The 26,730-nt window shown below is 37.6% G+C and overlaps 1 protein-coding gene across 1 annotated transcript in view; it reads left to right on the forward strand.

Moving 5' to 3' along the window:
* COL12A1 (collagen type XII alpha 1 chain) overlaps positions 1-26,730 on the forward strand; it is a 138,167-nt gene that overhangs the window by 52,880 nt on the left and 58,557 nt on the right. The window contains 12 exon segments of the mRNA XM_037844017.1: positions 1,152-1,294; positions 1,634-1,763; positions 3,701-3,837; positions 4,955-5,084; positions 7,367-7,506; positions 7,750-7,882; positions 7,989-8,015; positions 8,343-8,485; positions 10,985-11,017; positions 11,019-11,115; positions 11,545-11,684; positions 12,083-12,212. Of these exon segments, the coding sequence (XP_037699945.1) occupies positions 1,152-1,294; positions 1,634-1,763; positions 3,701-3,837; positions 4,955-5,084; positions 7,367-7,506; positions 7,750-7,882; positions 7,989-8,015; positions 8,343-8,485; positions 10,985-11,017; positions 11,019-11,115; positions 11,545-11,684; positions 12,083-12,212 (1,383 nt within the window).

Genomic DNA, 26,730 nt, shown 5'->3' on the forward strand with positions numbered 1-26,730 from the left:
TTTTAAGAATATCTCTTAAAATGCAAATATACTCTTCAGAGGGATAATAATTTAAACATTATTCTGGTTGTTACATGGTGAAATTTTATTGATGACCAGAGCTCTTCAGGAATAAGATACCAGGGAGGGTCCATGTGGGGAGCGGGACTAAGAATAGGAAAAGCTGCTATACAGAGGTGATGACCTATTTCAGTTATGCCGATGACCGTATCTCCCTGGTGACATTGAAATCTCCCCCTTTCTTTCTGGTCTCTGGACCCTGACTTTTAATAGAGAAGCTCTAATGGCTTTGACTTAGAATAGAGTCCTTGGGGGAGATGTTTCTTGCTCCTGTTCCTGGTAGGGTTTCCAAGACCATATGAAAAGAAAATACCCTTTCCTTCTTCCCTCCTCTCGTCTGGGGCTCCAGCATGAAGAGAGGCCACTTGTAAGGAAGGAGTGGGCATCTCACGCTCCAGAACAAGAACAGATTCCACTTACTGCTCAGTTTCTTAGGTCCTTATCTCTTCTCTTACATACCTTCATACTAGACGATAGGTGCCTAGAGATAATATATTTCAAAATTGCAAGGATTAACCTGATAATTCCTTAAAACTTTAAACTCAATCTTTGAATGAAAAATAGAAAGCTATATGATGTTATGTGAAGAAAATTTCACTTTTTATTCTGCTTCATGTGCTTGTCTTAAAAAGTCTATAAATCCCCTAAATTCCAGTTATTAATATATACTGCTTCCATTACAATTTTTTTTAAAAGAAATAAATACTGTTTTGACTACTTAGGAATGAAGTTCTATGGCTGAAGAATGAAAATGGTCAACTTAGAGATATTCCAGGAAAAGACTTAATGAGATCTCAGGAAGCTAATGTCTCTTCGGCTTCCAGATAGACTCACTGGAATGCCGTTTGAAATTTAAATTAAAAAAATTTTCCCTCTATGAAATAGTTGTAACATGCAGTCATGAATGATGAGGTGGCAATGAAAAATGAAGCTGGATTTTTTTGTGTGTGAAAAGATTGTGTTAGCTACCATTGATTTCTCACAGCAAACGATTCTCTAGCATATACCAATGTCAGTAATTAAGTAGGAGACGAAAATTTAAAAATGAGTGGAATTACAGAAATTAGATTGTTACTTTTATGTTCCAACAGTACCAGTCCCTATAGTCAGCCTGAACATCTACGATGTTGGACCGACCACCATGCACGTGCAGTGGCAGCCAGTGGGAGGAGCTACTGGCTACACCTTGTCATACGAACCTACCAACGCCACAGAACCAACGACAGCCAAAGAGGTGGGAGGCATTTGTTTCTTTATTGTTGGGTCTTCCTGAGATTACAGTTTTAAAGCGTCTTCACTAAACTCCAATTACATATGAACTCATATCTAACTTTACCCACAATGCAGAAAAATAGAAAATTAGATCTGTGGCCTATGACACGTTTCAGAAAACATAAGCATGAAAAAGGAAATGCAGTTCTTATAAATGAAAAATAAAGGCTGTTTTGTTATAATTCATTGGTTAAAAATAGGCTTCAATTGGCTATCTTCAGTAATTGTAAACGTTTGGTTTGAATGTCTTATTTCCCTTTGGCTTTACGAGAGCTAACTCCTGATGTATTTCCATGTGCAGGTACGTGTGGGGCCAGCAGTGAACGATGTGCCATTGACCAACCTCCTCCCCAACACAGAGTACGCTGTCACAGTCCAGGCCGTTCTGCATGACCTCACTAGTGAGCCTGTCACTGCTCGAGAAGTCACCTGTAAGATATTGCTAGTTTTCCCTCCCCTCTTATTGCTGGAAATGTAATGTTCACTAGGTTTTTTTCTTCTACTTGATGCTAATAATAGTTTGATAATTTGTGCATAAACTTATGGAGTTATTACTTGTGACTATCAAGTTTAAGAATAAATATCTTAATTCTGGACTTTGCCTAGCATATTAAATTGATTCTAGGATGCACAGTTTTTTCACATTTAACATTCCTGATGTTGGGGTGTTTCTTACAATCAATGGTGTCTTACAATTGCTCTTAGCCAGTGTCAAATAGGGCACAGAACTTAAAATAATCATGCATCTTTCAATGTACTTTGTTTTAGATCCATGAAATAGGGTATATAGCATTGATGAGAATGGTAATGTTGGCTCAAGAAGATGATAGGTTTAGGATCAAGATGTCCCAAGTTCTTGTTGAAGTAGAAGCTCTATGGCATGTATGAATAAGTCAGCTTCCAGTAAGTGAATTAATCAATTCACTCAATCCAAATAACATACTGAACATCTGTTACATGTCAGTCTCTATGCTAGTTGTTGGGAATACAAAAATGCCTTCAAGTGTATGAAACATCAATAAATAATACAAAACAGTGTAGTGTACAGGGTCACCTTCAAGGTTTGCTCTTTTCGAGTGTGTTGGTTAGCCTTTTTTTGGGCTTCAGGCTTCTTTCACTAGCTTTTAGGTCCTTTTTTGGGGGGAAAGTGACAATGATTGCATTTAGGACCCTTGCCTTACCTAGCTGGTAGTTTCGTTTTATGCTCAAAGAAGTGGGCCTGCTGGGGCAGAGGCCTTGGCTTACATTTAGTGAGTCCCAGCTAACATTTCTAAAGAAATAAAGAAGACGAAAGGAGTTCAAGGGAGTAAAAGGCACTGAGGCAATAGAAGCACACTGGGGCAGAGAAGAGAAAGAACTCTGGAGTGATCAGTATAAATACGTTGATTAACAAATACGTATTTATTAATCCACTTCTATGTGTTAGGCTGTGTCTGGAGCTGGTGATTCTGTAACAGTGGAGTAGTGAAGGATGAAAAGGGTGGGGAGCCAGCCAGGGGAGGAGGCGTGATTTGAGTGTGATGGGTGAGGAGAGCCAAGGTTCACAGTAGGGTGAAAGGCAAACTCAGTCACGGATTTGGATATGGTGTTGGGATGCATCAGTGGAGGAAGACGACGCAGAGAGACATAGGGAGACAGAAGTATTGAAGGGGTGGAGGTGTAGGAACATGGAAGTGGAGATGGAGATACAGGAAGAGAGATGTACAGATCCAAATGAGAGACAGGAAAATGGTCAACCAGCAGCTAGAGGGAGGGTGCTGCATCTCACATAAGAGAAAAACTCGCCATTCATTACCCCCTCTCTGCCTGTTTAAACTAAAGCTTTGTTTAACTTGATAGATTTATCATTTGGATTTTCTTCTAACCATTTAAACTTCTGTGGGCCTTCTTTTATAAGCTTACTGAATGTTTAGCTTTGGCCCATCTTTATTCCTCACTCTTTTAACCATTGTTTTTCTATCATGTTCTTAGGGGAGCTTAACTCTATGATTTTGTTTTCTATCTTAACTTATTTTAAATAGCTGATAAAAAAGAAACATTAGCTGTACATTTACAATAAAGAGGTATGGCTGAACAGCAAGTAAGAGCTTATTTAAATAGAGGGGAAGAAGGTTAAAATATAAATGAAGAGTTAGAGTTGCAATAACAAAATTTAAAGTTACCCTATATATTTTTTAAAAAGCTTCTTAAACAGAATTCAGCTGTATCTGGTAGAATTATGGTACTTTTATTGTTGTAACCATTTTTCAGTTGTTTGGCTGCACACCTGTAAGTTTTTCTTCCAACAACTTCTTGAAAGCGTATGTGGATGCTTTAGAGCTCTGTGGTTGAGAACCACATCTGGTCCTAATATCTTGTGCTTCTACAGTGCCTTTACCTGGGCCTCGAGACTTGAAACTCAGAGATGTGACTCATAGCACCATGAACATCTTTTGGGAACCAGCACCTGGAAAAGTACGTAAATATATCGTACAATACAAAACACCAGAAGAGGATGTCAAAGAGGTAAGTTGGAGATTAGAAAGGATTTGGAAATATTTGTTTTCCTAGTAGGTTTAACAAAAGAATTCTTTTGTTATAGATGAATCATGTTTTGAATACTTGTCACTTTATTAATATAGTTTTGAAAACTTGTGAGATTAATAAAGCCACTTTTTGAAAATCTGATGATATATTGGACTGTCTTGAATTTTAGTTTAGAAATGTTTTGCCGTGTGATATTAATCTCAGAAACATCATCCCTTAGGAGATAAAGAGTTATAAAATCTAAGTGGTATTTCCTTCTCATCCAGATGCCTTATATGGTGCTCTGCATTCTATGAATTACTGAAAAATGTTGTAATAATGTTTCTAAACATGAAAGATAGCAAGGGGAAGCAGGAAAGAAGAGGGGCCAGAGAATGGGAAGATAAGATCGTTGAACAGAACAGAGAAAAAGGACGAATGTATTGTTAGGCAAAAGTCCCTTTGGGAGTGAGCTTTTTTGAGATGAAGCTAGCTGTTTCCATGACAATCAGATTCAAAGTGGGAGCAAGTTGAGGGGCGTTTACTGGCTAATGAGCTTAAAATTTGTGTGTGCTTGGAGGGACATTAATGTCAGAACCTCAGAGGCATTTGTGGAACATCGAGATAGTTTCTCTAAGCACTCAGTTACTGATTCTGCTGGGTCATTTGTGGATTATGTGAAAGGAAATTTATACCTACATGCACACACATTCACTTCACGCTGTGTTTCAATTTCAAAAGGAGTGTAATGGCCAGTGGGTCTGACAGGTTTCTTGTGCATTGCAAATGAGAAAATGCACAAGAGAATATTTCTGAAGAAACATGATAATGATACATAGGGAAACCGGTGAAAATTTGTTGCCTTGTCTGAATCCATAAGCAGTCACCATTTACCATGCACTAGTGTAAGGTGTGAGCCTAGTATATGTATTTTTTCTATATTGGTAATATTTAAATTGCGTCCAGTTTGTGGATTTTTATGCAAATTGGAAAACATTACATTTTTTGGTATCACAGTTCTTATGCTCTTGTGCTAAAGGTATAATACATAAAGAACAAAGAGACGTCATTACTAAACCCTTTGTGAAAATAGTTCAGCACTCTGTTTGTGTTATAGATAGAGGTGGATAGATCACGGACCAGCATCACCCTCAAAGACCTCATTTCACAAACCCCGTACACAGTCAGTGTTTCTGCAGTATATGATGAGGGGTCATCTCCTCCAGTGACTGCTCAAGAAACTACCCGTGAGTTGTGATCTCATTTTATTTATCATTGGGAAACAACACTTTACATGCATGTGTAAGTGAACTTACTTGGTCATTTTAGTTCTTAATGCTATTTTTGTCATTGTTTAATAATGTTTGAATTTACAGATTGTTTTTTACTTGTTTTATTTGGAACAAAGTGTCCTATCTTCTTTGTATTGTTCCTTTTTTGATACTTATTTTTCTATTCTACGTTGTCACTAACTCATGTTCTAAATACTTAACTGGTGTGGGTGGGGTATGGAGCAGGGGGAAGTGCACATTGGACATTTTCTCTGGAAAAGATGTATTAATTATCACATATTTTTGAGCTGTTACTATAGGTAGAGTGCTGTCAGGGGAACTAAAATATAAACATCTTTGCCCTCACAGTTCGTGATTGAGTTATGAAGATATAAAAATTTAATTAACAATATAAGGAAGGTCAGGTTAGTGACTACTACGGTTTACTAAAGCTGCTGAAATGCAATATACCAGGAATGGATATTTAACAATGGCGACATTAGCTTACAAATTTACAGTTCTAAGCCCATGAAAATGTCCAAATTAAGGCATCAACAGGATGATAACCTTCTCTGAAGAAAGGCTGATGGCATCTGGGGTTCTTCTGTCAGCGGGGAAGGCACATGGCCTGCATCTGCTGCTCCTTTGCTCCCGTTTTCATTGCTTTCATCTCCTGGTTCCAGTGGCCTCCTCTCTGAGCTTCTGTGGGTCCTCTCTTAACATGTCCAGAGCTTTTCTCTCTAAAACCTCTCTCCAAACTTCTCTGGGTGTTTCTCTGTGAGCTCTCTCAGCTTTCTGTCCTTTATCCTCTCATAAAGGACACCAGTAAAAATAGTTAAGACCCACCTTGCTTTGAATGAATCTCAGTTGAAATAACCTATCCAAAAGTTCCCACCCGCAACAGGTCTGCTCCCATAGGAATGGATTAAAAGAACACGGCCGTTTCTGGGGTACATAACAGCTTCAAACCAGCAAAAGTGGCACTCAGATTGTGCGTTCTCGGATTTCAGAGGAGGGGGGACTGCCACAGTGGAATATTGGGAGAGACACAGGGCAGCCTGCCTGGGACCTTCCGTCTAATATCTAAATTTTAGAAATCCGAAAAGGACATCTTTAACAGTTGATTTGTTTTGCTGTTGTTCTTGTGAAAGTGGAGCTACTTTCTTAATCTCAATAGACCTTTTCATTGTAATTATTAGGAACAAATTTTCACTGGCTCTGGGTTTGTGTGGTTCACTCTGGTTACCAAGACAGAGAATTAATTGACAGTGAAAGCTCAGGACTGGTGTAAGATGTTCCAAATTGCTTGGGCTGAAAACCCACCGGAGTCAACTGAGGGGCACTTAATTGGGATTTCAGTTGTCATCAGTGCCTCCGGGGTTGTCCCTGTTCTCTGGTGAGATTCAGTGTGGTCTACTTTATATTGTGTTTGAAGTTAGAGTTCTGGAGGGAAGAGTTTTTGCATAGATTACTTAAAGCATTACATTTTCAAAGTATCTCTCCTGTGGTAAAACTCCCAGTCTGGAATTTACTGGATGTTTTAAGGCAGTTATGTTCTAATCAATCATCAAAACAATAATTTTAGCATTGTTTAAAGCAAGGTAGACATTCTCACTTTTAACCTGCAGTGATTTACTCTTTTTTTTAAAAATTAAAAATGAAGCTTTTCTTTTGGATATTAGAACAACAAATTCCCAAGTTTACATACAACAATATAACCATCTCCTTGCGTATCATCTTGAATGCAGAATGGTGCTACACATGTAGTTTATGTCATTCTTGGATAAGAAGCAGGGATTCTTAACGCAGGGTCCATGTATCTCCTTGTGGTCATTGATGGACTCAAGAAGGTCCATGAACTTTCTGATATTAAGTGCCAGACTTAGTGCTTATGTGCTTATGTGTATTGTTGTATGAAAAAGTCCATGACTTTCATTAGGTTCTCAAAAAATTTTAAGGCACAAAAATGTGAGGGACCACTGAGTTCAAAGAGCATTACTAAATGATATCTTTTAAAAAATCACCATTATAATGGGATAGAATTAATAACCTATTATATCCATGCAGTGCTCTGTGGTATTCAGAGCACTATCTTATATTTATTTTTCAAATGAACTGAATTGGTAAGATATTTGGTTCTAAGCAATATATTCAATCATTTTCCCATGTCCATTAGAATAAAACAATGCAGTTTTATTATATTAAATTAAGTTTGTAGACCACATTTAAAAACTTAGTCCCACCTTTTCTCATGATAGGAACTGTGCCAGCCCCAACAAACCTAAAGATTACTGAAGTAACACCTGAGAGTTTCAGGGGAACTTGGGATCATGGAGCTTCAGATGTGTCTCTCTACAGAATAACCTGGGCACCTTTTGGAAGTCCAGATAAGATGGAGGTAGAGTTTATTCTCTTTATTATTTCTTGTCACATCCCATTTCATATATACGGAATCTTGTTTGAAGCATGTGTTACCTCTGTTGCTGGTCAGCACCCTTTCTAACTAGTGATGTTTGAGCTCATGACATGCATTAAATCAGGAGGAACATCTGGCTAAATGATTTAAACAAAATGCCTTTGTGTGTGTTTGATATAGGTAGTGATAATTTTGCGTGGGTATGTTTTTTCCTCTTCCCCCAAGACAATCCTAAACGGAGATGAAAATACTTTGGTGTTTGAAAACCTGAACCCGAACACTCTCTATGACGTTACAATTACTGCCATCTATCCCGATGAGTCAGAAAGCGATGACCTGATTGGCAGTGAGCGCACATGTAGGTTTTCAGTTTTCAAATAGGGCATTGTAATTTTAAAGTTAATATAAAAAGGTAGAGCTATAGTCATATTAGTAACGTTTTCCCAAACTCTGTTTTCTTTTAGTACGTTTGATACCCTTAACAACACAAGGTGAGAATTTACTTTGCTGAACACTATGTACGAGTAAGTAATGAATGAATGAATGAAAAATACGGCAGTAGATTCCTTCAGGAACAGGACTTCTTTTAAATTGTAAGGTGTTGAATGGAGCCTCTTTTAAACAAGACTATCTTGAAAAGCTTTGCTTTGCTATACTACTTGTTGAGTTGTCATTTCAGGTTTACTGACCACTGTTTATGATGGGCTCAAATTTAATTCTAAACCTACAATCTCCATTGATTTCCTTGGGAACACTGCATATTTTTTTGGAGGTATTCTTCTATGTGCTTACTCTGTTTTTCAACAATCCTTTTACAGCTCCAAAAAGTGGCCCACGAAATCTTCAGGTATACAATGCAACCTCTAACAGCTTGACTGTTAAGTGGGATCCTGCTAGTGGTCGTGTGCAGAAATACAGAATCACTTACCAGCCTTCCACAGGGGAAGGCAATGAACAAACGGTAATTTACTTTGTAAAAATGATAAGAAGTTGGACAAAGTCTACCTTTTACCCTTATAACTCCTTTCACTCCCAATGTTTAGTTGGTCATTCTTATTTTTTAAGGGACTTGGATTTACCAAATTTAATGAAACTATTTGACTCAGTTTCCACTGATGGAGACTCAGTGGATGTTTTCATGAGATGCAATGGTTGCTCCTCATGGTAGCCTCAAAGCATCGTACATGGGCCTCATTGCATCCACATGTCTCTTAAAATCTATTAGTGTTGGATTATCTATAAAGGTATCAAGGCACTTTTTAAAGATGAGATTTTCGATCTACACGTCTTTAATTTAATCAGATGTCGAAAGTTTGAAATTATAAAGTTTAATTTCTTTTATTGATTATATTTTTTTCTGTTTTTTGCATGTTGTAGGGTATCTCCTAGATCTTGTGTTTCCAGATCTGGGAACCTGTTCACTTGGTTCTTGCTATTTATCATTTTTTAAATTATCCGAATGGAATTACCCTAGAAAGACAGTAGGACTGTAAACTCAGCCTTCATCTTTATCTGTCCGGGCTTCCTTTATTTAACAAGCCCCTTGTCAATTCCCCTTGCTTGCTTTTTTTGTCTGTCTTTGGACCTTCTTCACCTTTACCTTTTTTGAAGTGTATCACTAGAACTGCACATGTCATGCGAGATAAGGAAGCACCATAATTTTTACACAATTTCTCAAAAATGTTTCAATTTATTTTGAATATCTTTCTTGGTGAGGTCCAGAATTTTGTTGACTTTTTGTTACAGTGTTTCTTCAAATAGCTGTAGAGAGACATGCATTATTAACCTTTAATCATCTGACTTGTTGAGCTCCAGCAAATGGATCATGCCTCTTACCTCTTGAGAGGTCTTTGCAGAGGTATAAAGTGGCAGTGGTTAATGGAGTGTGAGAAGTTTCTGATAATACATGGTAAGCAGCCAAACGAGAAATCCTTCCGCCCCCAGAACAATTTTGGGGTTGGTGTTTTGAAGCTTCCATAGTCCAGTCTTAGGTAGTATGATGCATTTGAATTGAGAATTTTATCTATTTTAGTTAAATAGTTTTTCAACTATAAACTACACATCAACTATGAGCAATTGACTTGTATGTAAATAAGATAAAATAATTTAGATGAACTGATATTTTAATTTTAGAAACAGAATTTCTTATTTTCTGAGCCAGGTCAGATTTAGGTGAAACTATAAAGTAGGTGAAGTTCGTCTTTTGCATTTGCCTTCTTTGTGATACTCACCAATCAACTACTTCTCCTTCCTCTTTTATTGTCTCTCAGTTGTTTGTTATAATTAGAAAGAGTCTCATAAAAGTGTCTTCTGGAAAGTAGCAACTGATAATACCTTAAGGTTTATTATTCTTAGGGTTATTTCTGTTTTAATGCCAGTCCATGAAATAAGCAAAGCAATGAATCACTAATGCTAGAATTCTTTGGAGGGTAGAATGTCCCAGGGAGAAATTGGTAGGTACCTCTCTACTTATTCTTCTTCAAAATATATGCTTTCATATTTGTGAAGTATGAAATTTTTATAACAATGGCTTGTACTGATATTGATGCTTTTTTCTCATAACCTCAAATATTAAATTTATTGAAATTAGCCACTGTAGTTCAGTTTTCTCATCTTGAGGATGACTACAGTGATTCACTGAGGTTTTCCCTGAAACTCAGACCATTTGAGCAGATGGGTGCTAAGTTAGAAACATCTGGACTGGACCAGTGCATCCAGCTGTCCACATATGCTCTCATTGTGGGCAGCATGCCATTTTCATGTGATTTTAATTGGTATGGCATAAACATCTGAATTCAGTAGACTGTTAACAAATGTACAAATTTTCTTTCAACAAGATAGCTAGTTGGCCTTAAGCAATGAATGAAAAACTTCAAACTCTGTAATTGGAGGGAATTGCAATGCTTCATACCACAAGGCTGGTATCCCAGAGTTATTGGGAAGCCCTGCCTGAGTGTGGCCTGGCGAAGAGTCCGGCCACGTAGTTTACACAGCTAATGCTGTCAGAGTGGCAGTTTTTTGGGGGAAACACCAAGAGCTTTAGATCTTTTGCTGAATCATTTTAATGTGTTTCAAAACAAATAAAAAACATCTGTAAAAAATAATACTGAATGGTGTGGAGTCTAATATTATGCAGTTCTTTGGTATCTTAAAGTCCTTTGTAGCTCAGTTTTGATTAAAACATTTTTTTTTTTTTTTGGAAGAATTCTGTGAAGTGTGCTTTGGATGAAATCTTGCAGTGCTGGCGGTAGCAAGTTGAGATCATCAGTTTAAAACTTAGAATCCTTTTTATGATTTGAGGTGCATATTTAACATTTAAAATTATACCATAAGATATATTCTAAACCTTCAGTTGGTATTGTTTCTGCTTGGCAAAGGTCTCAAACAGCTTTGTAGAAAGAGATTTTCCTAACAGATAGTGGAGAGATCAAGGCTAACACTTGTCCCCGGTTTGCTCAAGACTACAATAGGGGACGGCAGAAACAGTGTGGTCCCTGCAGAAACTGAAGCCTGACACTCCTTACACAATCACTGTCTCCTCCCTGTATCCTGATGGTGAAGGAGGACGGATGACAGGAAGAGGCAAGACCAGTAAGTGAAACCAGAGTTCCTGTAGCCTCTTTAATAGTTACCTACAGAATGGAATTACATCTTTATCTAGAAACACTGGGGTGACACAAAGTTTTACTAATCTTTTAAAACGTTTTATAAAATTGGTATTAATTGTATTTAACATCCTTCAAGCATTCAGTCTCTGTATGAGGAAAAAGATGTTTATTGTCTTCTAGGATGAAAAAATATACTCAGAGCCAAAATGTTTCATGGTGGTGGAGAGACAAGATATGAGCAACTGATAATTACAGACATTCATTCATTTATTTTCTACTTCAACAGATAATTGTAGCATACTGGCTAAGGGTGGGCAGTGTTCTAGGGTAACTGGGAGACACCAGTGAATCTGTGTTTCATGCATGCTTGGTTGGCAGGATCGTACTATGATGTGATTTTTGTGCATTTCAGAACCTCTGAATACTGTAAGGAACCTGAGAGTGTATGACCCATCTACCAGCACCCTGAGTGTTCGCTGGGACCATGCAGAGGGAAATCCTCGTCAGTACAAGCTCTTCTATGCACCAACAGCAGGTGGTCCAGAGGAAATGGTAATCATTTATTGTAGTGAAAAATGCTAGTTTGTTTAAACTATGGCCAAATGATTTAAAAGTGGAACTAATGGAGCTAACCAATTTGCTTTAGAGCTGAAGAAACAGCTTTTATTCATCTAATAGAACTTGACATAAATATGTTGGTGCCTTAGTGCCTGAGTGGTAGGAGGGTTACATGATTGGGTAATTTCTAAAGGGGGAGCATAAGGTGAGAGTAGGGGGCTAGAGGAGTCTTTACCATCTCTTGTAACAGTTTACTTGGGGGTACAAAAATATATCCCAGTGTATTTTTTATTTGATCTTGAGTTACTATCTTGAGTATTATAGTGTTTGAAGTATGATTCCTTTTACAAGTTTTTCAAGTGAAGTGCTTTATGTTTTGTCAAAATCTTTAGGTACCAATCCCTGGGAATACCAATTATGCTATTCTTAGGAATCTGCAGCCTGATACCCCATACACTGTTACAGTAGTTCCTGTTTATACTGAAGGTGATGGGGGACGCACATCAGATACTGGAAGGACATGTAAGTGAAAAGGCAGAAAAATTTCATTTTTCATTATAAATTTTGTTTTTCATTATACAGGCACTATAAACCCATTAAAGAAAATTTGGAAAATTCAGAATGACAAAATAAAAACATAAAAATTATTGAGATTAAAAAAAAAAAAAAAAATTATTGAGAATTCAGCTCCAAAATGCCATCACTTATTGACATTTTGGCTGATGAAATAAATTCATAATGATATTCTTATTTTAAAATGATCATTTCAGGATCTAAAAGTTTGTATATAATCATAGTAAGCCACTTTAGTTACTCTCTTTCACTACAAAAATTCATTTAGCTTTGCTTTGTGCCTTATAAATTTGTGTGAAACAGTGTTTTATAAATGGCATTCATAGTGTGAATTGTTGAAATTTGTTCATCACATTTATTAATTTGCTGATTAAGTGCTTTGTGGCATTAAAAATCTGTATGCTTTTATTTGCCATTAACATCCTGAGAAAGTAATTTATAGCAGTTTTACTATTCTTTGTAAAACAGTTTAAAGACTTTTTAAAAGACCTTTTTAGCTTTTTTTTTTAGAGAAGTTGTAGGTTTAGAGAAATGTCATGCATAAACAACATAAAATGTTGAATTCCCATATACTACCGTATTATTAACACCTTGCATTAGTATGGCATATTTGTTACAATTCATGAAAGAACATTTTTATAATTGTACTATTAATTATAATTATATATTAACTATAGTTCATCATTTGCAGTAGGGGTCACTGTGTTGTACAGTTGTATGTTTTTAAAAAGTTTTTATTCTAGTAACATATGAAACCTAAAATTTCCCCTTTGAACCACATTTTCATATATAATTCAGTGCTATTAATTACATTCACAATGTTTTGCTACCATCACCCCTCCCCCCCATCCATTACCAAAACTTTACAATCAACCTAAATAGAAACTGTGTACAACTCGAGTAGTAACTCCCCGTTCCCTGCCACCAACCCAGCCCCTGGTATCTTATACTCCAGATTCTGACTCTATGAGATTGCTTATTCTAATTGTTTTGTATCAGTGAGATCATAAAAAATATTTGTCCATTTGTGTCTGGCTTATTTCATTCAACATGATGTCTTCGAGGTTCATCCATGTTGTTGCATATATCAGAATTTCATTCCTTTTTAGGGCTGAATAATATTCCATTGTATGTATATACCACATTTTATTTATCCCTTCATTGGACACTTGAGTTGCTCCCATCTTTTGACAATAGTAAATAATACTGCTGTGAACATCAGTATGAAAATACCTGTTCAGGTCCCTACCTTCAGGTATATGCCTAGAAGTGGAATTGCCAGGCCATATGGTATTTCTATGCTTAACTTTCTGAGGAACCACCAAACTGTCTTCCACAGAGACTGCAGCATTTTACATCCCCACCAGCAATGAATGAGTTTCCTATTTCTCTACATACTCTCCAACAGTTGTAATTTTCTGTTTATTTTTTGAATAGTAGCCATTCTAATGGGTGGGAAATGTTATCTCATTGTGGTTTTGATTTGCATTTCCCTAATAGCTAATGATGTGGAGCATTTGTATATCCTCTTTGAGAGAAGTCTCTTCAAGTCTTTTGTCCATTTTTAAATTGGGTTGTTCTGGAGGATTTCTTGATGCATTCTAGATATTAAACCCTTATTGGATATGTGGTTTTCAAATATTTTCTCCCATTGAGTGGGTTTCTTTTCACTTTCATGGTAAAGTCCTTTGATGCATGGAAGTTTTTAATATTGATGAGGTTCAATTTATTTATTTTTTTCTTTCATTGCTTGGGCTTTGGGTTTAAAGTCCAAGAAACCATTGTCTAACACAAGAACCTAAAGATGCTTCCTTATGCTTTTTTGTAGTTTTATAGTCCTGGTTCTTATGTGCAGGTCTTTGATCCATTTTGAGCTAATTTTTGCATATGGTTGTGGAGATAGGGGTCCATCTTTACTTTTGCATGTGGATATCCAGTTCCAGTTCTCCCAGCACCATCTGTTGAAGAGACTGTTCTTTCCAATTAAGTGGACTTTGCAGCCTTGTCAAAAATCAATTGGCCATAGATGTGAGGATCTATTCCTGAGCTCTCAATTCATCTTCATTGGTCTATATATATATCCTGTACCAGTACCATGCTGTTTTTACCACTGTAGCATTGTAATAAGTTTTAAAGTCAGGAAGCGTGAGTCCCCAACTTAGTTCTTTTTGTCAAGATGGTTTTGATAATTTGGGTCCCCTTACCCTTCCGAAAAAATTTGATGTTTGGCTTTTCCATTTCTGTAAAGAAGGCTGTTGGAATTTTGATTGGATTGCATTGTATCTGCAAACTGTTTTGGGTAGTACTGACATCTTAACAATATTTAGTCTTCTAATCCATGAGCATGGAATGTCCTTCTATTTATTTATCTCTTCTTTGATTTCCTTTAGCAAAGTTTTGTAGTTTCCTGGATATAAGTCCTTTACATTCTTGGTTAAATTAATTCGTAGATATTTGATTCTTTTAGTCGCTATTGTAAATGGATTTTTTAATTGATTTACTCAGATTGCTCATTACTAGTATATAGAAACGCAACTGATTTTTTGCATGTTGATCTTGAACACTGCCACTTTGCTGAATTTGTTTATTAGCTCTGGTAGTAGCTTTACTGTAGGTTTTTTTTTTTTTGAGATTTTCTATATATTGGATCAGGTCACCTGTAAACAGTGAAACTTTTAGTTCTTCCTTTCCAATTTGATGCCTTTTATTTCTTTTTGTTGCTTACTTGCTCTGGCTAGACCTTCCAGTACAATGTTGAATAACAGTGGTGGCAGTGGTCATGTTGTCTTGCCTCTGATCTTCAAGGGAAAGCTTTGAGTCTTTCACTATTGAGTATGATGTTAGCAGTGGGTTTTTCATATACGTCCTTTATCATGTTAAGGAAGTTTCCTTCTATTCCTATCTTTTGAAAAGGTTTTATCAAGAAAGGATGCTGGATTTTTTCAGATCTCTTTGTTGCATCAATTAAGATGATCATGTGTTTTTTTTTTTCTTCATTTTGTTAACGTTATATATTGCATTAATTGATTTTGTTTTGAACCGCCCTTGCATACATGGGATAAATCCCACTTTATCATGGTTTATAATTCTATTAATGTGCTGTTGGATTTGATTTGCAAGTATTTTGTTGAGGATTTTGGCATCTATATTCGTAAAAGAAATTGGTCTATAAGTTTCTTGTAGTAGCTTTGTTGGGCTTTGGTATTAGGGTGATGTTGGCTTCATAGAATGAGTTAGGTAGTGTTCCCTTCTCTTCAATTTTTTGTACAAATTTGAGCAGGACTGTTATTAATTATTCTTAGTATGTTTGGTAGAATTAACCTATGAAGTCATCTTGTACTGGGCTGTTCTTGGTTGGGAGGTTTTTGACGACCAATTCCATATTTTTACTTGTATTTGGTCTGTTGAAATCTTCTATTTCTTCTAGAGTCAATGAAGTTTGTGTGTTTCTAGGAATTTGCCCATTTCATCCCAGGTTGCCTAATTTTTTGGCATACAGTTGTTCCTAGTATACTTTTATGATCCTTTTTATTTCTGTGTGTTGAGTAGAATTGTTCCCCCTCTCATTTTTTTTAATTAAATTAAGTTTTATTGAAATACATTCACACACCATACAATCATCCATGGTATACAATCCACTGTCCACAGTATGATAACATAGTTATGCATTCATCACCACAATCTATCTCTGAACATTTTCCTTACATCAGAAAGAACCAGAACAAGAATAAAAAATAAAAGTGAGAAAAGAACACCCAAATCATCCCCCCATCCCACCCCATTTGTCCTTTAGTTTTTATCCCCATTTTTCTACTCATCCATACACTAGATAAAGGGGGTGTGATCCACAAGGCCTTCACAATCACACTGTCACCCCTTGTAATCTACGTTATTATATAATTGTCTTCAGGAGTCCAGACTGCTGGGTTGGAGTTTGGTAGTTTCAGGTATTTACTTCTAGCTATTCCAATACATTAAAACCTAAGAGATGTTATCTATATAGTGCATAAGAATGTCCACCAGAGTGACCTCTCGACTCCATTTGAAATCTCTCAGCCACTGAAACTATTTCGTCTCATTTTGCATCCCCCTTTTGGTCAAGAAGATATTCTCAGTCCCACGATGCCAGGTCCACATTCATCCCCGGGAGTCATATTCTGCATTGCCAGGGAGATTTACAACCCTGGGAGTCGGGTCCCACGTAGAGGGGAGGGCAGTGAGTTCACCTATCGAGATGGCTCAGTCAGAGAGAGAGAGGGCCACATCTGAGCAACAAAGAGGTACTCAGGGGGAGACTCTTAGGCACAATTACATGCAAGTTTAGACTCTCCTTTGCAGTAACGAGCTTCATAAGGGCCAGTCCCATGCTCGAGGGCTCAGCACATCAAACCACCAGTCCCAATGTTTGTGACAACATCAACACCAGTCCAGGTGAGGATGTCCAACACATCCTCACCTTCCCCCAGATCCTTGGGGCTGGGGAGGGGTTCCCCCTCTCATTTTAAATTTTATTTGTTTGCATCCTTCCTCTTTTTTAATTTGTCCCTCTAGCTTAATGTTTGTCAATCTTGGTAGTCTTTCCAAAGAACCAAATTTTGGTTTTGTGAATGCTCTTTATTGTTTTCTTAGTCTATATTTCATTTATTTCTTTTCTAATCTTTGTTATCTTTCCTTCTACTAGCTTTGGGTTTACTTTGCTGTTATTATTATTTTTTTTAATTTCCTCCAGGTGTGCAGTTAAGTCTTTGAATTTACTTCTTCCTATGTTTTTAATATAAGCATTTAGGGCTATAAATCTCAGCACTACCTTAGTTGATTCCCGTAAGTTTTGATATAGGGTGTTCTTGTTTTCATTCTTCACAAGACATTTACTGATTTCCCTTGTGATTTTGTCTTTGTTCCAGTGATTGTTTAAGAGTGTGTTATTTAACTTCTATGTTTTTGTGGATTTTCCAGTTTTTTGCCAGTTATTGATTTCCAGCTTCATTCAATTGTTGTTGGAGAAGATGCTTTGTATAATTTCAATTTATTAAGGCTGAGTTTGTGACACATCATGTGGTCTATCTTGGAGAATGATTCATAAGCACTTGAGGAGAATGTGTATCCTGTAGTTTGGGGGTGCAAAGTTCTGTATATCCTGTTAGGTCCAGTTCATTTATCATAATCTTCAAGTTCTCTGTTTCCTTATTTGACCTTCTGTCTAGATGTTCTATCTTTTGATTAGAGTGGTGTATTCAAGTCTCCAGCTATCATTGTAGAGGTGTCTATTTCTCCCTTCAGTTTTGCCAGTGTTTGCCTCCAGTATTTTGGGGGCACTGAGGTTAGGTGCATAAATACTTATGATTGTTATTTCTTCTTGGTGGATTGACCCTTTTATTAATACACAGTGTCTTTCTTTCTTTCTTATAACAAGCTTTTGACTTAAAATCTATTTTGTCCAATATTAGTTTAGCTATTCCAGCTCTCCTTTGGGTTACTATTTGCATGGATTATTATTATTTTTTTTTAATCATCATTTTATTGAGATATATTCACATACCACACAGTCATACAAAACAAATTGTACTTTCGATTGTTTACAGTACCATTACATAGTTGTACATTCATCACCTAAATCAATCCCTGACACCTTCATTAGCACACACACAAAAAATAACAAGAATAATAATTAGAGTGAAAAAGAGCAATTGAAGTAAAAAAGAACACTGGGTACCTTTGTCTGTTTGTTTCCTTCCCCTATTTTTCTACTCATCCATCCATAAACTAGACAAAGTGGAGTGTGGTCCTTATGGCTTTCCCAATCCCATTGTCACCCCTCATAAGCTACATTTTTATACAACTGTTTTCGAGATTCATGGGTTCTGGGTTGTAGTTTGATAGTTTCAGGTATCCACCACCAGCTACCCCAATTCTTTGGAACCTAAAAAGGGTTGTCTAAAGTGTGCGTAAGAGTGCCCTCCAGAGTGACCTCTCGGCTCATTTTGGAATCTCTCTGCCACTGAAGCTTATTTCATTTCCTTTCACATCCCCCTTTTGGTCAAGAAGATGTTCTCCGTCCCACGATGCTGGGTCTACATTCCTCCCCGGGAGTCATATTCTACGTTGCCAGGGATATTCACTCCCCTGGGTGTCTGATCCCACGTAGGGGGGAGGGCATTGATTTCACCTTTCAAGTTGGCTTAGCCAGAGAGAGAGGGCCACATCTGAGCAACAAAGAGGCATTCAGGAGGAGACTCTTAGGCACAAATATAGGGAGGCCTAGCCTCTCCTTTGCAGCAACCGTCTTCCCAAGGGTAAAACTTATGGTAGAGGGCTCAACCCATCAAACCACCAGTCCCCTATGTCTGTGGTCATGTTAGCAACCATGGAGGTGGGTTAGACGAATACCCCTGCACTCTCCACAGGCTCCTCAAGGGGGCACTACATCTTTTTTTTTTTCCTTGTTTTTCTTTCTTTTTTTTTTTTTTTTTTAACTTTCCCTTCTTTTTTAAATCAACTGTATGAAAAAAAAAGTTAAAAAGAAAACAAACATACAATAAAAGAACATTTCAAACAGACCATAACAAGGGAGTAAGAAAAAGACAACTAACCTAAGATAACTGCTTAACTTCCAACATGTTCCTACTTTACCCCAAGAAAGTTACATAATATAGCAACATTTCTGTGAACTTGTTCCTACTATATCCATCAGAAATTAACAGACCATAGTCATTTCTGGGCATCCCCAGAACGTTAAATAGCTTATCTGTTCTTCTTGGATTATTGTTCCCCTTCCTTAATTGCTCTCTACTGCTAGTTCCCCTACATTCTACATTATAAACCATTTGTTTTACATTTTTCAAAGTTCACATTAGTGGTAGCATATAATATTTCTCTTTTTGTGCCTGGCTTATTTCGCTCAGCATTATGTCCTCAAGGTTCATCCATTTTGTCATATGTTTCACGAGATCGTTCCTTCTTACTGCCGTGTAGTATTCCATCGTGTGTATATACCACATTTTATTTATCCACTCATCTGTTGAAGGACATTTGGGTTGTTTCCATCTCTTGGCAATTGTGAATAATGCTGCTATGAACATTGGCGTGCAGATATCTGTTCGTGTCACTGCTTTCCGATCTTCCGGGTATATACCGAGAAGTGCAATCGCTGGATCGAATGGTAGCTCTATATCTAGTTTTCTAAGGAACTGCCAGACTGACTTCCAGAGTGGCTGAACCATTATACAGTCCCACCAACAATGAATAAGAGTTCCAATTTCTCCACATCCCCTCCAGCATTTGTAGTTTCCTGTTTGTTTAATGGCAGCCATTCTAACCGGTGTTAGATGGTATCTCATTGTGGTTTTAATTTGCATCTCTCTAATAGCTAGTGAAGCTGAACATTTTTTCATGTTTTCTTGGCCATTTGTATTTCCTCTTCAGAGAACTGTCTTTTCATATCTTTTGCCCATTTTATAATTGGGCTGTCTGTACTATTGTCATTGAGTTGTAGGATTTCTTTGTATATGCAACATATCAGTCTTTTGTCAGATACATGGTTTCCAAAAATTTTTTCCCATTGAGTTGGCTGCCTCTTTACCTTTTTGAGAAATTCCTTTGAGGTGCAGAAACTTCTAAGCTTGAGGAGTTCCCATTTATCTATTTTCTCTTTTGTTGCTTGTGCTTTGGGTGTAAAGTCTAGGAAGTGGCCACCTAATACAAGGTCTTGAAGATGTTTTCCTACATTATCTTCTAGGAGTTTTATGGTACTTTCTTTTATATTGAGATCTTTGGTCCATTTTGAGTTAATTTTTGTGTAGGGGGTGAGGTAGGGGTCCTCTTTCATTCTTTCATTCTTTTGGATATGGATATCCAACTCTCCCAGCCCCATTTGTTGAAAAGACCATTATGGCTCAGTTCAGTGACTTTGGGGGCCTTATCAAAGATCAGTCGGCCATAGATCTGAGGTTCTATCTCTGAATTCTCAATTTGATTCCATTGTATCTATCATATGTCTATCTCTGTGCCAGTACCATGCTGTTTTGGCAACTGTGGCTTTGTAATAAGCTTCAAAGTCAGGGAGTGTAAGTCCTCCCACTTTTTTTTTTTAGAGTGTCTTTAGCAATTGAGGCATCTTCCCTTTCCAAATAAATTTGATAACTAGCTTTTCCAAGTCTGCAAAGTAGGTTGTTGGAATTTTGATTGGGATTGCATTGAATCTGTAGATGAGTTTGGGTAGAATTGACATCTTAATGACATTTAGCCTTCCTATCCATGAACATGGAATATTTTTCCATCTTTTAAGGTCCCCTTCTATTTCTTTTAGTAGAGTTATGTAGTTTTCTTTGTATAGGTCTTTAACATCTTTGGTTAAGTTTATTCCTAGGTACTTGATTTTTTTAGTTGCTATTGAAAATGGTATCTTTTTCTTGAGTGTCTCTTCAGTTTGTTCATTTCTAGCATATAGAAACATTACTGACTTATGTGCATTAATCTTGTATCCCGCTACTTTGCTAAATTTGTTTATTAGCTCTAGGCTGTATCGTCGATTTCTCAGGGTTTTCTAGATATAAGATCATATCATCTGCAAACAATGACAGTTTTACTTCTTTTCCAATTTGGATGCCTTTTATTTCTTTGTCTTGCCGGATTGCCCTGGCAAGCACTTCCAGCACAATGTTGAATAACAGTGGTGACAGCGGGCATCCTTGTCTTGTTCCTGATCATAGAGGGAAGGCTTTCAGTCTCTCACCATTGAGTACTATGCTGGCTGTGGGTTTTTCATATATGCTCTTTATCATGTTGAGGAAGTTTCCTTCAATTCCTACCTTTTGAAGTGTTTTTATCAAAAAGGGATGTTGGATTTTGTCAAATGCTTTTTCAGCATCTATTGAGATGATCAATTGATTTTTCCCTTTTGACTTGTTAATGTGTTGTAATACATTGATTGTTTTTCTTATGTTGAACCATCCTTGCATGCCTGGAATGAACCCCACTTGGTCATGGTGTATGATTTTTTTAATGTGTCTTTGGATTCGATTTGCAAGTATTTTGTTGAGGATTTTTGCATCTATATTCATTAGGGACATTGGCCGGTAGTTTTCCTTTTTTGTAGCATCTTTGCCTGGTTTTGGTATTAGATTGATGTTAGCTTCATAAAATGAATTAGGTAGTGTTCCCTTTTCTTCAATGTTTTGAAAGAGTTTGAGTAAGATTGGTGTCAGTTCTTTCTGGAAAGTTTGGTAGAATTCCCCTGTGAAGCCATCTGGCCCTGGGCATTTATTTGTGGGAAGCTTTTTGATGACTGATTGGATCTCTTTGCTTGTGATGGGTTGGTTGAGGTCTTCTATTTCTTCTCTGGTCAGTCTAGGTTGTTCATATGTTTCCAGGAAATTGTCCATTTCTTCTACATTGTCCAGTTTGTTGCCATACAGTTGTTCATAATATCCTCTTATAATTTTTTTAATTTCTTCAGGATCTGCAGTTATGTCACCTTTTCATTCATTATTTTGTTTATATGGGTCTTCTCTCTTTTTTTTTGTCAGTCTAGCTAGGGGCTTGTCAATCTTGTTGATCTTCTCAAAGAACCAACTTTTGGTGATATTTATCCTCTCTATTGTTTTTTTCTTCTCTATGTCATTTATTTCTGCTTTAATCCTTGTTATTTCTTTTCTTCTACTTGGTTTAGGATTGGTTTGCTGTTCATTTTCTAGCTTCTTCAGTTGATCCATTAGTTCTTTGATTTTGGCTCTTTCTTCCTTTTTAATATATGCGTTTAGTGCTATAAATTTCCCCCTTAGCACAGCTTTTGCTGCATCCCATAGGTTTTGGTATGTTGTGTTCTCATTTTCATTCGTCTCTATATATTTAGCAATTTCTCCTGCTATTTCTTCTTTAACCCACTGATTGTTTAGGAGTGTGTTGTTTAACCTCCAGGTATTTGTGAATTTTCTAAGTCTCTGATGGTTATTGACTTCTAATTGTATTCCATTGTGGTCAGAGAATGTGCTTTGAATAATTTCAATCTTTTTAAATTTATTGAGGCTTGTTTATGTCCCAGCATATGATCTATTCTGGAGAAAGTTCCGTGAGCACTAGAAAAGTATGTGTATCCTGGTGATTTGGGATGTAATGTCCTGTATATGTCTGTTAAATCTAATTCATTTATCAGATTGTTTAGGTTTTCAATTTCCTTATTGGTCTTCTGTCTGGTTGATGTATCTATAGGAGAGAGTGATGTGTTGAAGTCTCCCACAATTATTGTGGAAACATCAATTGCTTCCTTTAGTTTTGCCAGTGTTTCTCTCATGTATTTTGTGGCACCTTGATTGGGTGCATAGACATTTACGATTGTTATTTCTTCTTGCTGAATTGCCCGTTTTATTAGTATGTAGTGGCCTTCTTTGTCTCTCAAAACATCCCTGCATTTGAAGTCTATTTTATCTGAGATTAATATTGCTACATCTGCTTTCTTTTGGCTGTAGCTTGCATGAAATATTTTTTTCCATCCTTTCACTTTCAGTTTCTTTGTGTCCCTGTGTCTAAGATGAGTCTCTTGTATGCAACATATTGATGGTTCATTTTTTTTGATCCATTCTGCGAATCTATATCTTCTAATTGGGGAGTTTAATCCATTTACATTCAACATTATAACCGTGAAGGCATTTCTTGAATCGGCCATCTTATCCTTTGGTTTATGTTTGCCATATTTTTCCCTCTCTCTATTAATATCCTTTATTGTACCCATACCGAATCTCTTTAGTACTGAACCTTTCTCCAAGTCTCTCTGTCCTGTCTTTGTTTCTCTGTCTGTAGGGCTCCCTTTAGTATCTCCAGTAGGGCAGGTCTCTTGTTAGCAAATTCTCTCAGCATTTGTTTGTCTGTGAAAAATTTAAGCTCTCCCTCAAATTTGAAGGAGAGCTATGCTGGATAAAGTATTCTTGGCTGGAAATTTTTCTCACTCAGAATTTTAAATATATCGTGCCACTGCCTTCTCGCCTCCATGGTGGCTGCTGAGTAGTCACTACTTAGTCTTATGCTGTTTCCTTTGTATGTGGTGAATTGCTTTTCTCTTGCTGCTTTCAGAACTTGCTCCTTCTCTTCTGTGTTTGACAGTGTGGTCAGTATATGTCTCGGAGTGGGTTTATTTGGATTTATTCTATTTGGAGTTCGCTGAGCATTTATGATTTGTGTATTTATGTTGTTTAGAAGATTTGGGAAGTTTTCCCCAACAATTTCTTTGAATACTCTTCCTAGACCTTTACCCTTTTCTTCCCCTTCTGGGACACCAATAAGTCTTATATTTGGACGTTTCATATTATCTATCATATCCCTGAGGTCCATTTCGATTTTTTCGATTTTTTTCCCCATTCTTTCTTTTATGCTTTCATTTTCCATTCTGTCATCTTCCAGGTCACTGATTCGTTGTTCAACTTCCTCTAGTCTTGTACTATGAGTGTCCAGAATCTTTTTAATTTGGTCAACAGTTTCTTTAATTTCCATAAGATCATCCATTTTTTTATTTAGTCTTGCAATGTCTTCTTTATGCTCTTCTAGGGTCTTCTTGATTTCCTTTATCTCCCGTACTATGGTCTCATTGTTCATCTTTAGTTCTTTGAGTAGTTGCTCTAGGTGCTGTGTCTCTTCTGGTCTTTTGATTTGGGTGCTTGGGCTTGGGTTATCCATATCGTCTGGTTTTTTCATATGCTTTATAATTTTCTGTTGTTTTTGGCCTTGTGGCATTTGCTGAACTTGATAGGGTTCTTTTAGGATTTGTAGACCAATTGAAGTCCTTATCTCTAATTTATCAGATCTACAGCTTCGTGGAGTACACTTTCTCTAACAAACCAGCAGGTGGCGTCCACGAGCCACCTGTTCTCCACAAGCCAGTTCTCCCCTGCTTAGCTTTTTTGGTGCGTGGGGGAGTGAGTCTTGTGGGGCCCAATTGGTGTACCAAGCTTGCGTGTGTAGTTGGTGTTGCCTGCCCTGTATGTGGGGCGTGTTTCTGGGCAGTCGGGGAGGGGGGTGGCCCTAACAATCAAATCTCCCTGGTGATCCTAGAGTTTTAAAGCTGCTGCAATAGTCTAATCCTGCAGTTCAGTCCTGCCACAGTTTGTCTCTGCCATTGACCCACAAGTCCTTGGTATTGGCGTCTGGCTCCTGAGACTTGCAAGTGGGCCCCTGTTCCAGGCTGTGCACCCCGGGTCCTCTGTTGAGGGATGACTGTGCTATGTCACAGGTGAGTGCCGTCCCCCCAGGGCAGTTCTGGGCTGCTGGGCTGTGGAGGGAGGCTCCCAGTCTGCTCAAATGATGGCTGAGTGGGGCTTTGTTAATTCACACTGCTCCACCTTCCCAACTCCGGGACAATCAGCTGAGGTTGCAGGGAAGGCTAATGTCCACGCCCAGTTTTGTGGTGTGTGCCTGTTATTTGAAGCACTTCCGTCACACTGGGTTGTCTGGGGCAGCTCTGGGCTATGGGGCTGGCGATGGGCAGGAGTGTTTCCTGTCCACCAGGATGGTGGCTGTGAGCGGACACCCCCCTTTTCTTGGGAAGTTGTGGTGTTTAGTGAATTTTCTCAGCCACTGGATTATTGCTTTTTGTCTCAGAGCTCTCTTAGTTCTGCTCTTGACTTGACGTGCCCAAATTGCAATTCTTTGAAGCTTTCTGTATTGGGCTTCTTAGAGTAATTGTTTTAGAAAAAGAAAAAAGGATTAAAAAAAAAAAAAAAAAAGGGCCCTCCTCAGAGATCTAATGGGTTATTGAAATGCTAATAGACAAAGCAACCAGGGCCATTAAGGAAAGGTCCACAGGGCAGAGAGATCAGCTTTTCTTCGGGATTTGCATATGTGCCTCAAGGCCTGAGCTCCGCCCTTCCCCTTTCTATGTTCACCAGAACTCCAAAAATCCTCTGCTTTTATTTTGGAGTTTTTCGTGTTGTTTTTTTTTTTCTATGCCTGTCTCCTCTCTGCTGGGCTGGCTGCTCTCAGATTCTCTGGTGTCTGGTCTCAGTCTATCTATGGTTGGAGTCTGCATCAGTAGAATGAGTTTCCGATAAGGGCTGCCACTGCAGTTCTCCCTTCTCCTTCCCGGAGCTGACAGCCCCTCCTCCCACGGGACTGAGCCTGGCAGGGAGGGGCGCGGGTCCCCTGGCCACAAAAACTTACAGATTTCGCTAGTCTCAGCAGTTCGACATTTTCATGAGTGTTGTATGAAGTATGCCCAAAGACAGATTGCTCTGTGGTGTCCAGTCCACGCAGTTCCTGGCTTTCTACCTACTTTCCTGGAGGAGTAACTAAAACATACAGCTCACCAGTCTGCCATCTTGCCCCGCCTCCTGCATGGATTATTTTTTATCACCCCTTCAATTTCAACCTATTTGTGTCTTTGGGTATAAGGTGAATCTCTTATCAATGATCTATAGTTGAATAATGCTTTTAAATCTGTTCTGAAAATCTGTGTCCTTTGATTTGGAACTTTAATCCATTAACATTCAGTGTTATTACTGTTCTAGCAGTACTTCAGCCATTTTTTCCTTTGGTTTTTAGATGGCTTATATCTTGTTTGACTCCATTCCTTTTTTGCTCTCTCCTTTTCTGGAAAGTTGATCTTTTGTGAGGCATTTGACTGATCTCTTTCTCATCTCCGTTTCTGAATATTTTTCAGATACTTTCTTGGTGGTTACCATGGGATTTGTTTTCTTACACTACCTAAGTCTATAACCAACTAATTTGGAAAGACACCAATTTAGCTTCAATCGCATACACATTCTCTGCATTCGTATCCTTCCTTTTCCCCCTTTTATGTTGTTTGTGTCCCACATTACCTGTTTATATTTTGCCTGTGCCTTATTAGGAAATATGACTTTTTCTTATTCAATTGTATTCTGACTCTTACAGGAATTAAAGAGGAGTTATATATCGAGGATACAGTAATCTTGGGTTTTGAATTTACCCTTTATTACTCTTACTGAAGATGTTCACTTTTTTACAGTGATCCAAGCCTTTCTTTCCTGTACTTTCCTTTGAACCTGAAGAACTCCCGTTAGCAATTCTTGTAGGGTAGGTCTTTTGGTGATGAACTCTCTCAATTTCTGTTTGTTGTTTAAAACTCTCCATCATTTTTGAAAGGAAGTTTTGTCAGATAAAGATTTTTGCCAGCTGGCAGTTTTTCTCTTTCAGTATCTTAAATATATCATACTACTACCTTCTTGCTTCCATGGTTTTTGAAGAGAAATCAGCACTTACTTTTATTGAGAACTCCTTGTATCTGATCAAGTGCTTTTCTCTTGCTGCTTTCAGAATTCTCTCTTTATCTTTGGAATTTGACATGCTGATTAGTATGTATCTCAGAGTTGATCTGTTAGGATTTATTCTATTTGGAATATGTTGCACTTCTTAGACATGTATATTTTTGTCTATCGTAAGAGTTGGGAAATTTTCAGCCATTATTTCCTCAAATATTCCTTCTGTTCTTTTTCCCTTCTCTTCT

This window comes from Choloepus didactylus, chromosome 7 (genome assembly GCF_015220235.1).
Source record: "Choloepus didactylus isolate mChoDid1 chromosome 7, mChoDid1.pri, whole genome shotgun sequence".
Lineage (NCBI taxonomy): Eukaryota > Metazoa > Chordata > Mammalia > Pilosa > Megalonychidae > Choloepus > Choloepus didactylus.